At 52.9% G+C, this 13,522-nt stretch overlaps 3 protein-coding genes across 4 annotated transcripts; 2 read left to right on the top strand and 1 right to left on the bottom strand.

The window, feature by feature from the left end:
- Window positions 1–196: 196 nt before the first annotated feature.
- On the bottom strand, window positions 197–4,456 carry exoc8 (exocyst complex component 8). Its single transcript, XM_058071226.2, has 4 exons — window positions 2,979–4,456; window positions 2,659–2,912; window positions 2,329–2,577; window positions 197–762 (listed from the first exon to the last, which is right to left on the bottom strand). Exons 1-4 carry the CDS (start codon window positions 4,126–4,128, stop codon window positions 355–357), a joined length of 2,061 nt encoding a protein of 686 aa, XP_057927209.2. The 5' UTR covers window positions 4,129–4,456; the 3' UTR covers window positions 197–354.
- Window positions 2,629–7,708, top strand: sprtn (SprT-like N-terminal domain). 2 transcript variants are annotated; one of them, XM_058071282.2, is made up of 5 exons: window positions 2,635–5,211; window positions 5,700–5,799; window positions 5,867–5,995; window positions 6,059–6,329; window positions 6,504–7,708. In XM_058071282.2, exons 1-5 carry the CDS (start codon window positions 4,910–4,912, stop codon window positions 7,193–7,195), a joined length of 1,494 nt encoding a protein of 497 aa, XP_057927265.2. In that variant the 5' UTR covers window positions 2,635–4,909; the 3' UTR covers window positions 7,196–7,708. The 2 variants fall into 2 exon arrangements, with proteins under 2 accessions (XP_057927246.2, XP_057927265.2); XM_058071263.2 differs by having other exon boundaries at window positions 2,629–5,211; window positions 5,867–6,329.
- A 1,602-nt stretch (window positions 7,709–9,310) lies between these two features.
- Window positions 9,311–12,044, top strand: fam89a (family with sequence similarity 89 member A). The gene is made up of 2 exons (XM_058071421.2): window positions 9,311–9,736; window positions 11,097–12,044. The coding sequence occupies exons 1-2, from the start codon at window positions 9,488–9,490 to the stop codon at window positions 11,376–11,378; spliced, it is 531 nt and encodes a 176-aa protein (XP_057927404.1). The 5' UTR covers window positions 9,311–9,487; the 3' UTR covers window positions 11,379–12,044.
- The last annotated feature ends 1,478 nt before the right edge of the window (window positions 12,045–13,522 follow it).

The raw sequence follows: 13,522 nt of genomic DNA, 5'->3' as shown, positions 1-13,522 counted from the left end.
GTCACATGATGCATTTGCCGCAGAGCTATGTTTGTCAGCTTCATGGCTGTGACATCCTAATTCCCCGATATCAGACTGATACGATCATGCACGGCTAGTAATGTCTGTCTGTAGCGCGTACACCACAATGACCGGAAGAAGAAAGCTTTGACGCTCGACGCCGCACGGCTAGCTGCTATTGAAGTGGAAACCAGAGCAGCGTGGACAAATCATTTATTTCCCTGCGTATTTCATCCAGCATTCATCAGTCATCCCTTTCCCTCCGTTGGTCTGGACCGCATCCACGATCACAATCAGTGTTTCTTTTGCACCTGACATAAGCAGGTGTACCTAATAATATGGCCTGCCGTTGTTTCAAACCAGAGACGTGGTGCTCTCCGGGTTGATCCGTACGGGCCTGGTGCTCTTCCTGAGGTCCTGCAGCTGCTTGGCGGGCTTGCCCACGCCCTCCTCGAAGCGGCGCTCCACCTCGGGCAGCACGGTGTCGTGAAGGAAGGCGGCGTTGAGCACGATGAAGGCCTTCTTCTCGGGGTCCTGCTCGCAGCGCAGGCTGTAGTCCACGTGCTGCACGGCCACCAGGATGATCTCACGCAGGCTCTCCAGCAGCACCATGTGCAGCTCGGGGATGTAGAGCCTCAGGCCCTCCTCCAGGAAGCTCAGCATCTGCTTGGTGAAGGCCACCACCGTGTAGCTCAGGTTCACCCAGCAGTCGTCGCCCGTGTACATGTCGAACGTGCTCATGCCGCTGGAGCGCATCTCGTCCTGCGTGGGAAAGGAACAGGCGCACAGAGGCGACCATGGGCAAACGCTGTTTGCATAGCTTCCGTGCACTTTGACTGGGGCGGTCAATTCGTTCATTTTAATCAGATTAATCACACTTTTCAAACCAATTAATCGTGATAAATCACCATTTGCAACTATTAGGCCGGTCCCACTAACAAAATCTGTGCGAAAAATGATCGTCGATACTGGATACTATCGGCAACATTGGGACCAGTTTTTTCATTCACGTCACGAGAGGTGTACTTCACATCTGAACCACTAGGTGGTACCCAAGTATAGTGTACGGCAGGGGTGGGCAAACTACGGCCCGGGGGCCACATGCGGCCCACCAAGCGTTTGAATCCGGCCCGCCAGTTGCTTTCTAAGTATTTCAACTTTTAACATACAAACTGGCAACATGACTTGCAAGTCTTATTTAGTAAAAAAAAACAACAAAACTGTCAAATTAAATGACGTAGTTAGATGTGGTGTGATGTTTAAAGTGCTCCTGAAAAAAGGGACATGAAAACATACAGCTGATAGTATATAACACTCACAGATAAAATTAGACAAAAAAAAAATTCAAGGAAAATTATAAGTATAAAATAGTGTGTGTGTTAAAAAAAAAATATATATATATATATATATATATATATATATGTTCTGGTCCCCCGGACAATTTTGTTTCCTCAATGCGGCCCACGAGTGAAAGTATTTGCCCACCCCTGGTGTACGGGGTAGCAGTGTGAGACGTTAGCTTGACACAGCTCGTACTATGCTTTTCCAATGGAGCCAGCGACACTTTTTGTCCTAGTTGAGTGAACTGTCCATGTGGGTCGCTCGTTCATCCTGACTGAAACCCAAATATTCCCACACTGGGACCATGGCGTTCACCTTTGGGGCTTCCCTTATGGCGGCCTATGCTGGCTCACAAAACTAGCCACGGCGAGTGCAGGTGAATTCACACACTGCGGGTGGAACTCAGTAGCAGCACGTTACACTAACCCTCACCCTAGTAAGTTACGTTAGCGAACGATAAGAACGATGTTGTGATGTTCTGATGTCTGTGAATGCACCTGGTGGTCGTCTAGTGACGACGAGGGAGTGTGGTTCCAATGCTGAGCAGAGAGGTGCTTGTGAGTTTGAGGTACATATAGCATCGGAATCGTACCGCCGTTGATGTGTTCAGGTAGCAATAAAGTTATCCCAGAGCGTCAGACCGTGGGAGATGCTACGCCATGCCCTACTTCCGCCACATAGCAGTCATTTATCACACGTAAAGGTATCACCAAGGAGGACGCCAACGTTAGCGGCGGCTAGCATAGCAATGTGAGCCACATGCTAACATTACACTCACATCTCAGGAAGACACACCTGATCCAACTTCACCTCACGTCTGTAGGGACTGATGGCCGCTTGGGAAAGACGCAGGCTGGTTTGCCCACAAAGTGGTGGAACATTGGCTTCTTATGGAATATGTTAGGATGAGGGATTGAGGAATGCCGAATGCGGAATGAGGAATACCACCCCAAGTTTAGAGCAGCGGAGTGACGTCCAAAGGGTTACCTTGAGCTTGGCCAGAGCCTCGGGTGTCATGAGGTTCATCTTCCTCCACATCTCCTCAGAGTTGCGGTGCTTGGTGGCCTCCACGATGATGTCTTTGTAGCCGAGGAGCGCCGCCGTGACGTCTTTGACCAGCAGCGACTGCAGCGTGAAGGTCAGGTCCAGGCCGATCTCCGTCAGCTGCTGGCAGTGCTCCTTGGCCACCTTGACGCACTCGGCCGCCGTGGACAGGCTCTCCTTGCTGTCAAACACCTACGGGGAGGGGGGGGGGCATGTCGGACTTTTACCCGACCGCCGCACACGCTGTGACGTTTACTCCCGTTCCCTGCCCACCTGCTTGCTGAAGGCGTCCACGAACATCCTCATGGCGGACCTGGACCAGACCACAAAGGCAGAGTAGCAGCCCGTGTTCCCTGCGAAGTCCATCTCAAACTCCTTGGCGGTCTCCAGCAGGCTGGTGAAGAAGATGTTGCACAGCTTGTGGATGTAGAGCAGCGTGGCCCCCTCGATGCGAAGCTGCCGTATGGCCGTCTGGACCGCCACCGCCCGGTTCTTCAGGAAGAGCTCGCAGGCTTTGGTGGACTGGCCTGGAAGGAGAGATCACATCACAGCACGCTTCTCCACACCAACACCGCATTAGGCAGGACAGGAACCTAGCCTGATGAGCTGGGACACGGCCCTCCTGGTGGCCTTGGGTCCACCTCGAAGGGACCGATCGGGAGACAACTCAAAGACCAGGACCTCGGTCAGCTGCCGCACACGCTCGTCCACCTTGTTCCGCAGCTCTTTGACTTTCTGCGTGACGGGCTGGTCTTTCAGGTACTCGTGGAGCTTGTCCAGGAGGTCCACGGCGCCCTCAAAGTCCCTCTGGGCGATGCACACGTCCAGATCCTCGGGCAGCTCCTGGATCCACTCCGGACTGAGGTCCACATTCTCCCCGGCGTCGGCTTGCTCGCCGTCGTCCTCGTCGAAGGGGTTGGTGGACACCTCGGCCCTGACGGGGGACGTCGGGACCTCCTCCTCCTTCTTGCGTCTGTCCTTGGTAGCTTTGTTCTTCTTGGTTACATCCAGGATCTCCAGCCACTCCTTCTTGATCTTGCTGTTCTCCGTCTGGAAGATACGGCTGTCTGGGAACATGAGGATCTTGAACATGTCCTTCATGGGAGGGTTGTCCTTCACGTTGACCACGGCAAAGCTCTCCAGCTCGTACAGGGCGTTGTACTTGTACTTGACCGCGCCACGCCGATTGGGCAGCCAGGTGGCGATCAGCAGGCAGTCGTTCATTAGAAAGACGTGCACCTTCTGGATGGGGGACATGTTGTCCACGTCGTACTCCACCAGGTCGCCGTTGTACACCAGGTGCCTTCCGGGGGTGTCCATGATGTTTTTACCGCCCTCCACTTTCTCCAACAGTGACGTCAGGGTCCTCTGCTTCACCTCCTCGGTTTCTTTGGGGAACGCAGCCTGCATCTCCTTGGAAGTTTCGTCCTTGTCCGTGGACAGGAGGGCCTGCGTGACGCTCTCCATGATGCTCTTCTGCTCCGTCAGGATGTGGCTCAGCTGGTACATCTCGCTCTCCAGGTACGAAATCTCCTTGGCCGTCTCGATGAACTGCCTGTAGTTCTTGTAGACGTTTTTCTTCAGGTTTTGGGCCGTTTCGTCGGCCAGGTTTTGGATTTTCTGCCGATGCTCCTGCAGGTCTCGGTCGCCATCGGACTGCTGGGACAGCTGCTTCACGTAGTTCTGCGGGTCGAAATTGGGCGACTCGAGCAGCCTTCGCAATCGACTTCCGGTTTCCGACATCTTGCTCGGCGTCTAACTCTTTAAGGTTCTGTTAAATTGACGTTTGACGGACCGATCGATAGCTACGCCCCAAAACAAGCAGAGGTCAGTCCATTCGTGGCCGCGGGCTAACAAAAACAGGAAGTAGTAACCAGGGTGACACCCTGCTACGTCACAAGACTTGGATCGGGGGGAGGGGGCGCCCAACAAAAATATATACAGGCGATAGTAGAAAATGGACACAGTCGAACACGTACCTCAAATTAACGTTTGTGAATTTTCTTTGATATTAAATAGCCACTAAAAATGACTATTTATGTATTGTTATCGCTGACGTCATCTCCGTTTTACCGTTTTTTTTAACTGCACAGCAGACTTCCGGCAAGATTTGTCCGGAAACGAAAGCGTATCTAATGCATAAAATATTCACAAATGACTCCCATTCACTCTAACAGTTCTTCGTGTGTGCAAAGTAGAAAATAACTGACTTAATTAGTGTGTCTGACACCTGCTGAATCACGATTAACGCCGCCTCCGCTGTATTTACTGAGATGTATTTCGAAGTAGACACCGGAAGTGTTTGGTGCTCCGCCATGATTGCGTCCCCCGACTGTGAGCCGTCGGCAACGGACAGTTGGTCAGCTCGGCGGGCCGAACTCGTCGTAAAAGTGGACCCAAATCCGGTATGCCCACGTACATACATGTGACGAACGCTATCGTGGCAGCGGTGGCCGGGCCACCTTTGGGAGGACTGCAGTTGTTGACCGGTCGGCGGGAGGAAGCTAACCACAATTAGCCTGTGATGGATGAAGACTACCTGCTAGCCCTGCAACTTCAAGAACAGTTTAACAACGAGGACGACGCTCCTATTTTGGCGTCCGCTGCCAATACACGGAAAGCGGAACTCAACGGCGGCGCACTTGTGCCCTGGCAGCGGAGGGTGGAGCCCCAGAGGCCCCAGAGGCCGCTGTCCATCGTGGATCCGTCGTGGGAGACGCTGGACCCGACTCCGGACGTCAGGGCCATGTTCCTGGAGTTCAACGGCAGGTTCTTCTGGGGCAAGCTCAGCGGTGTGGAGGTGAAGTGGAGCCCCAGGATGACACTGTGAGTATTTGAGCGGTTAGGACATGGCAGCATATCATATCAAGTACCCGTGCCACCACACATTAGGGTTCACCAATGTTGACAATAGTTATATATATAGTTATATATATATAGTATATATATAGTTAATAATAGTTATATATATATGACATATTTAAGCAAAGTTGATGAATCATGTCAGGGACACTTGAAAGAAGTAAGCTAGCATGTCTCTCATGAACGTGACAGCCATCCGAGCTTCTATGTGGGGCAAAAACGAGCTCCCAACAAATTGCATTGCTTGGTTGTTTTAAGGACAAAATGTCACCGGCTAAGCATAGCTAGCTGCCACCAGAGAGCTAGCGGAGCCAGGCAAATTGTGTAAACAAAGATTCCAGACTAGTTTTTCAGACTAGACGTGCCTCATGTCCCTTGTCAACTCCGTAAGGGGACTCAGCCCTGGACCGTCAGCCGTGATGCTAGACCTGTCTCTGTGTGTCCTGCTGCAGGTGCGCGGGTGTGTGTTCCTACGAGGGCCGAGGCGGACTTTGTTCTATCAGACTCAGCGAGCCTCTTCTGAAGCTCAGGCCCAGGAAAGACCTGGTGGAGGTGAGCAGGATCCTTGCACGTGGACTTGAAGCCGCTGGATGTAAAAGACCTGCTGTTGTCCTCACAGACGCTCCTCCACGAGATGATCCACGCTCTCCTGTTTGTGACCCACAACGACCGAGACCGTGAAGGCCACGGGCCCGAGTTCTGCAAGCACATGAAGCGCATCAACAAGGACAGCGGCACCAACATCACAGTAAGCATCTCCCCCATCAACCTCCTGGAGCTCGTACTGAACCCCCTCCTGCCCCCTCCCCAGGTGTACCACAGCTTCAACGACGAGGTGGACGTGTACCGCCAGCACTGGTGGCGTTGCGACGGGCCCTGCCAGAACCGCAGGCCCTACTTCGGCTACGTGAAGAGGGCCATGAATCGGGCCCCCTCACGCCTGGACCTCTGGTGGGGGGACCACCAGAGGACGTGCGGGGGGACCTACACCAAGGTGAAGGAGCCTGAGGGCTACGCCAAGAAGAAAGCCAAGAAGGAGGCTGAAGGAAACGGGAAGAGGTCTGCCAGTGGAAAGCCTTCAGGTAAGACTGGACGCCAGTCCCTCATTCCTGCGGGCCTTGCCTCCAGGCTTCCAGGGAATGTGCGAGCGAAATGGAATATTTTGGTAGTCACGGCATGGAAAACAAATGTTGCAAATAACGACCGATGTTATCGTGCGGGCCGCCATAGCAACGCTCCTTGGTTGTGTCTCTCAGGGTTGGGGTCTGTCTCTCGGGACATTAGGGACGTCATCCCATTCAGTGGAAAAGGCTTGGTCCTCGGCGGGACGCCCTCTAAGGGTTGGGCCCCTCCCACCGCCTCCTCATCTGGCGATCCTCCCCTCATGACAGGAGGAGGGTTGCCTCCCTCGCCGGGCCAGAAGACGCTCCCCAAGAAGTCTGTAGCAAACACCAGCGTCTTCGTCAGCATCAACGGCTCCCCCGTGAGGATCTCCAAACCTTCTTGTGGTGCTAAGAGTCAAGGAGCGGACAGAGCTACGCAGCCGTCCATTGAGGATCTTTTCACCAAGTCAGCAGGACGCTCGTCCACCGCACACGCCCAACCCCGTGTTAGCGCTGCCGCTTGGAATAGCAACATCAGCGCATCCTCCTCGGGGGCGTCGCAGGGCCCCAGATGTCCTTCATCTGTCCCCAGTGGCAGCCCCGCCACCGCCAAGCCCCCGCAGTCCAAAAAGAGACCGTCAGAAGACTCGTCCAGCATCTTTGAGGTCTTCAACAAGAGGCTGAGGACCGAGTCCAAGGACATGCTGCCTTCGTCTGGGCTGCAAGCTAGCCCCGCCTCCTCCGCGTGTTCCTCCTCTGCTTTGGTGATGGTCAACTGTCCCGTGTGTCAGGCCAGCGTGCAGGAGACAAGCATCAACCAGCATCTTGACGCCTGTCTCTCCTGAAGCAGGATGGCCACTTCATTAGGTACGCCACGTCCTTTTAACAACATTTATCCTTTTTTGTTTTTAAGATGTGCTATGATAGAGTACACGCCGTGCTCACCTCCTTCCGCTGCCAAGGAGCAGCACATGGAATGTGGGCATCGTGGATCGTGTGTGCACACGAGCGGCGTCAGTATGATGATCAACTTTGCTATTATTAGTCATTTTATTATTATTAGTTATATTATTAGCGTTCCACGTGCTTGGTACCCACTGGAGTGGCTGGTGAGGTAGTCATGTTTGCCTGAAGAGCACCACGTGTTCTCCAGCTTGGAAGGTCGTTCCTAACCAAGCTCTGCCTTAACAAGTTGACTTTTGACGTCCTCGCCGAACTTGAGGGGTCACGCTTTGCCGGGTATTTCTCTCCCGGCCCCCCACGGGAATGTGATGGTTGACATGACTGCGCCTTCCCGCTCCTTGGCTTCTCTGGTCTGCTGCTTTCAAAGACAAATAAAGTTGTTTCTATTCAACATAGCTGATCTCTTATTTGCCAACGATGCTAACCGCTTCTTCTTTCTGGGTGAGCAGAGCCTGGCGGGGTTGCGTGCGTGAACCCCCCCCCCCCCATTAATCTCCTATGCGCTGTCAGCGTCCAGTGCTAAAAGGGATGCGGGCCTGGATGATCCTCTTCACACTGTGCAGCTAATTGTTCCAACACCAGGAGGATTAGCTTGGCTTTCAAGGACAAAGGCTGCAGTAGAAAGTGTGCCGTTCCTCACCAGGCCAGCAGGGCGGAGACAGCAACATCAGATATGAAGGTATAGTATACTAAACATACAGCATCATTTGTCAATAAACTCTTAATATTGTATTTTATTGGTGCAGTAAAAGTTGGGGCTGCACGGTGGATGCATGGGTTTTCTCCGGGGACTCCAGCTCTCCATCTCTTGGGGAGAGCCGGGGTCCACCCTGGACTGGTGGCCAGCCAATCCCAGGGCACATATAGACAAACAACCATTCACACTCACATTCATACCTATGGACAATTTGGAGTGGCCAATTAGCCTAGCATGTTTTTGGAATGGGGGAGGAAACCGGAGTACCCGGAGAAAACCCACGCATGCACGGGGAGAACATGCAAACTCCACACAGAGATGGCCGAGCGGTCTCCAACAACCGAAAAGTGAAATCAGAGGTCCATGTTTTGGAACCCAACGTACTACTTTGGGAAGTCAAAAGGATTTTGGATCAATCTAAAAACAGGAAAACATCTTTTTAGGGTTCATGCAGCTGCCTGTGCGTGCGTGTGTGCGTGTGCGTGCGTGTGTGCGTGCTGCTTCCATTGTTGTTGCTTCTAGTGGTGGTGGGGCTGGAAGTGAAGCCACCATCTGTCCTTTGTACCATTCTCTCTCTCTCTCTCTCTCTCTCATTTGTTGACTGCTTGGCCGGCTTTGCAGACGTGAAGGATTATGCCAAAAACCATTGTCAGGTTATCAACTGGGATTATAAATAATGTCGCTCTTCCAAAAGAGGACGATGAAGCAAATCATTGAAAGTGGATGAGAACGAGGGTGGGGGGGGTGGCCTTCGTTAGCCAGGGTGTACCCGCTTCTACAGTCAGCTGGGATAGGCTCCAGCTCTCGCCCAAGTGCTAGAAAACATGGAAAAACGTCATCCTTCACGCTGGCATTTTGGTGCCTTGTTGTGTGGAAAAAACACTTTAGGACCGTTCCATTGGAAAGGACGGCAGGGGCGTAACAACGAGGAGGATTGCCACGTGGTTGAAAACAATGTCTGAATGTTACTTTGGTGCCTGCGAGGACACGCCCAGCAGCCCCAGCGTTAAGGCCGGAAGTTGATTTTATTTCACAGCCATCGTGTCCAACGTGATAGAAAGGTCGACAACAGCACCGGGCACGTCGATTTCAAAATAAAGGTAACAGGTTTGTTTGGAAAAAAAGTAGAAGAATGAAAGTGACTCTGTTGAATATATTTTACTCCGTACTGGATCACCCTTCCCAATGAAGTGCTCATCGTCGGTTTTCATGTCTGTTTTTTTCATGTTTTCTTTCGCGCAGCTTTCCTGGTCGCTCTTTCTTTGAAATTCCTACCGGAAGTAGTTCTGCCTCCAGTCCGGACGGCTTGACATGGCGTCGCCAGTGTCCCCGGGCGGAGGCTGTTGCTGCGCGTCCCAGAGAGGTGTCTCCTCGTCGCCGTCTTTGTGTGACATACGCCACCAGCGCGACCAGCAGACCGGTGTCAGTCACTAAAGGTGACGTTTTTTACCGTCTCGCTCGGCCGCTACACGTCGCCATGAACGGGAAGTCGGCCAACGGCATGGCGGGAGGAATGGCGTGCATCGACGGTCTGCCTCCGCTTCCCAAGAGCCTGAGCGGATTACTCAATTCCAGCGGCGGCTCCTGGAGGGACATGGAGAGGATGTACGTGAAGAAGACCATGATCCAGGACGACCTGAGCCGGGGCAGGAACAACGCCGACAACCTGCTGGCCAACAAGCCGGCCAGCCTCGACGCCGCCCTGGCTCTCCTGCGGAAAGAGATGGTAAGCGACACCAGATTCCCTTAAGGAAACTCACGCTTTCACATATCGCCGTACTTTTCCACCCTTGACCTCACCCTACAGCATAATCCATAGTAGAATCTCACGGATTACACGTTCCGGCATATTCGGCTTGCTTATTGCGTGGAATTTACGCTGCTAATCAAATGACGTGAGCAACTTTTCACTGTGTTCGGAGCTCATTTTAATAATGCGACAAATCACAAGTCGTGAGATTAAACCTTCGTTAACACTAATCGTGACAAAATCTACACCAGTTTTGTTTCCGATCTGTTAAAAGATCCACGTTCTTCCTGAAGCAAATGCCTTGGATTCGTTTGGTCAGGAAATAGCGTTTTTTCAGGTGCTGGAGTCACAAACTTGCATTTGTTAGGCGAAGTCTGGCACTTGGGGCTTGGGGCTTGGGGCTTTTGGGTTGTGTTGCATTCCACTTCCAGCTGTCCTGGAGGCATGGAGCATTTGCTGTAGGTATCTGGAGATACATGTGTAGCAGCCCAGATGTGGACCGGAACACTTGATGGTCACAGAAACATCATCATCATCTCCTCCACGCCGACACCAGCTTTCTTCAACCCTCTGGGGGGTTGTCAGTCATAACCGCCTGGGATTTGTTGATGCGGGAATGCAGTGACGCTGCGGTCGGGCAAACAATGTGCCCTGTCAGCTGGGTGGCGTGGGGCCGAACGCCATGTCAAGCTCCTCTGCGCTCTGGTTTGCTACACAAATGGCCTCCATGACAGAGGCTTGGTCCAACCGTCTGCCTTGGAGAGCTTTAAGTTGTGCTTGCTTCTCAGAAGGCCAACGTTTCTCCACAGTAAAGTTCCTTTGTAAGCAAGTACGCTGACTCCAGGACAGATTGCCTCACCCGGGTCCTGGAAGGAGGAGATTAGGGTCTTCTTCAGCCGACCAGCCTCGTCTGGTGTCATGTCTAAAGACCCTAAATTCCCGTGTATAAGCTGCTACTTCTTCCCAAACGGCGGTGCGGCTAATTTAGGGCTAACTAACCTGATGTCCTCTGGCTCCCTCTGGTGGGCAGAAGCAGCATTGCAGCGCCATCCGTCAGTTTCTGCGCTCCGCCAATGAAATGGTTTTCACAAACAAAATGCATTCAGGAAAGTTTAAAATGTTATTTATCCCTCCCTCTAAACTCATATCGGTACATGTTTGTATATCTCGGTTGGTGATGGCGGGTGTTAAGTTGCCGTGTGATGAGTTGAACCCGTAGCTTTTTAACCTTTGTTTTGCTGGAAGAAAAGCCCGCCTCTGATGCCACCTGGTGGCCATGTTGTGTGTGTGTGGTCTGGGTCTGTCTTTAATGGGGTTCCCGTGGCCGCCCCTGCAGGTGGGCCTGCGCCAGCAGGACATGTCCCTGCTGTGCCAGCTGTGGTCGCTGCACGAGTCCATCCAGGAGTACAAGGGCAGCTGCCAGGACCTGAGCGCCGCCTCCAGCCTCAGCATGATGGACAACGGATACTTCGACGAGGACGACGAGTACTACCCGGACACGGGGGCCACGCCCACTGGCGACCGGCCGGGCGCGGAGGCCGAGAGCGAGGTGGTGGCAAAGAACGGCGGGGGCGTCGGCAAGGACGACAGCTGGGAGTCCTTTCGCGTCACCATCTGAGGCCCGGGTGTGGAGGAGCGCTGGTTGTTGGGACAAGGGCGGGAAGGACCGGGACCACCGTTGGCGTCTTCTGCAGGGGGCGTGGCTTCCGCACCCCTGGACTGTCTATTCTGGGAGACTTGGTTACGCTAAAAAATGAGTCGACTACTTTTTGATTTTTTTCCCAAGCTACTGCCTCCAGCGCTTGTCTTCTATCAATGTATCAACAAAGTTTTATTTATTGTGGTTTCAATTTCCTTTGGTCTGGAAGCGGCGGGGAGGCTTTGCGGCCAAGACGGAATTGATTGCTAAAAGAACGTCGGGATTGGCCCACCTCACGTGAATGTGCGTCACACTAGCAACGCTGGTCCTTCCATGGGGGGGGGGGGGGCGTTAGCACTCCAACTGTCTGCTGTGCAATTAGCTCACCTCAGATTTACGTAGCGCTGATGGCCACTTGATTAGGTACACCCCATCGTATGGATGCTTCTCTCTTGTGGGGAGGCACTCTGAGGCTGCCTGGTGGGATGCGTGGTGGTCATCTACAGTCTGTCATTCAAGTATGATGGCTTGGCTACGTTACGTCCCCAAAGGAGAATGTATTTGACCCAAATGAAGCCTTTTAAGCATCAAGACCAGCATTCAACTGGCCAGTGTAGTACTCTACGTTGGCCACCGGGGGGCAGACTAGAATCACAGCCTTTTATTAGCGCTTGAAATGACATCACCACAGCCCCAGTAAGAACGACACGGGATTCCTGTCCACCCATCCTGCTAACTGAGATGTCTATCGAGCAGTAGGAGTGGCAAGGTGACTGTAGGGGTGCTATGATTCAGAAGGTGGTAAACAGGATCTCTATGCCTTAAGTACAAACGTATTGTCGGGTCTTGAAGCCATGAAGGAGGGAGTACCGTATCTCAAGTCATCCACCGATACGGGACTAGACTGGCCTGGAGAGCAACCAGACACCAAATACAAATCCACATCCAAACCATATGAAGTAAGATGGGAAAAGTAGTCCGCTGAAGGCTAACCGTTAGCACAGTAGAAACTCCTTGATGGATTAGCACGCCATCACGGGGGATTTCTAAATGTTCTGTCACACGTGCAGTAACGGCCAGTCTTGGCAGGGATGATGGAGAATCATCCGTTGGGGTGCATGATATGCTAGGACATCGCGACGATACATCCGATGCCATCCAAAATGGCTACCCTATCATTTAAAAACACGCAAACCAGGTGCTCATTTTCTTCTCCTGCCTGTGCTAACGTTCCCTCGGCTCACCCGTAAACATTCCCAATAAGCCGCCGTGAGTGGAAAGAAAATCCTCATCAGCCACCTGAAACGCCAGCCCTGCTGCTCGGAGTGTGCGCCCCACTGCAGGGCACCTTGCTGGGCCACAGCAGGTGGCTCCTCCCCCTCTAAGCTGTGGTTCTCCTGGTCGTGGTCATGTCACACGTCGTGCACAAGCTACACTTGCATGTAAATACAAGCCAGTTCTTCATATCAGCATCATGCAGTATCGGTCTTGTCATGCCCCCCCCCCATAGGACAGCAAATAGCCTGCAGTGCCTTTCCAAGCCATCACCTCACTCGCTGTGTTTCCCGTGTGGTGCTTGGCTGCGCCTCAAAGTTGGGGAAACGCAGCAGTCATGTAGCGCAACAAACACGCCACATCTCCGAATGTCCACGTTGAAGCAATGGAGGTTCTGTAGCATCTCTTGGTGCGCCTCAGGTACACCCCCCCCTTTCTATACTCTGTACCACGTGTGTCACAGAGGGCGGAAGCGCTGCAGCTTTCCTCTCCTAGCAGTTTCTCCAGCAGCCGATTTCACTGACATCTCCTTCCCTCAAGCCGGGGGGGGGGGGGTCATTATTCCATTGACCATCTGGAAAGAACACCTGTCGTGGCTCGGCCCCCCTTGGCAGGAGTTTGACCCCCCTGCTCTATACTGTATACGACCCTATATAGACCAAGGCCAGCTACATGCTAACACGTTAGCATCTGTATTCAGGTGTAACCTGCCATCTTTAGGCTGGTGGTGTTTATGTTCCGTCTTCATGGGATGTATATCTGGGCTCACTCCTTTCACTTGAACTCACCACGCAGCTGCTGCCGTAGCCACGCCCACACGATGCTCCTCCACACCAGCAGGGGGCAGT

Source organism: Doryrhamphus excisus, linkage group LG11 (genome assembly GCF_037039965.1).
Source record: "Doryrhamphus excisus strain RoL-2023G ecotype Guam linkage group LG11, RoL_Dexc_Guam_v1.1, whole genome shotgun sequence".
Classification (NCBI taxonomy): domain Eukaryota; kingdom Metazoa; phylum Chordata; class Actinopteri; order Syngnathiformes; family Syngnathidae; genus Doryrhamphus; species Doryrhamphus excisus.
Note: the sequence above shows the minus strand (reverse complement) of the source record. Positions and strands in the feature narration are given on the sequence as shown.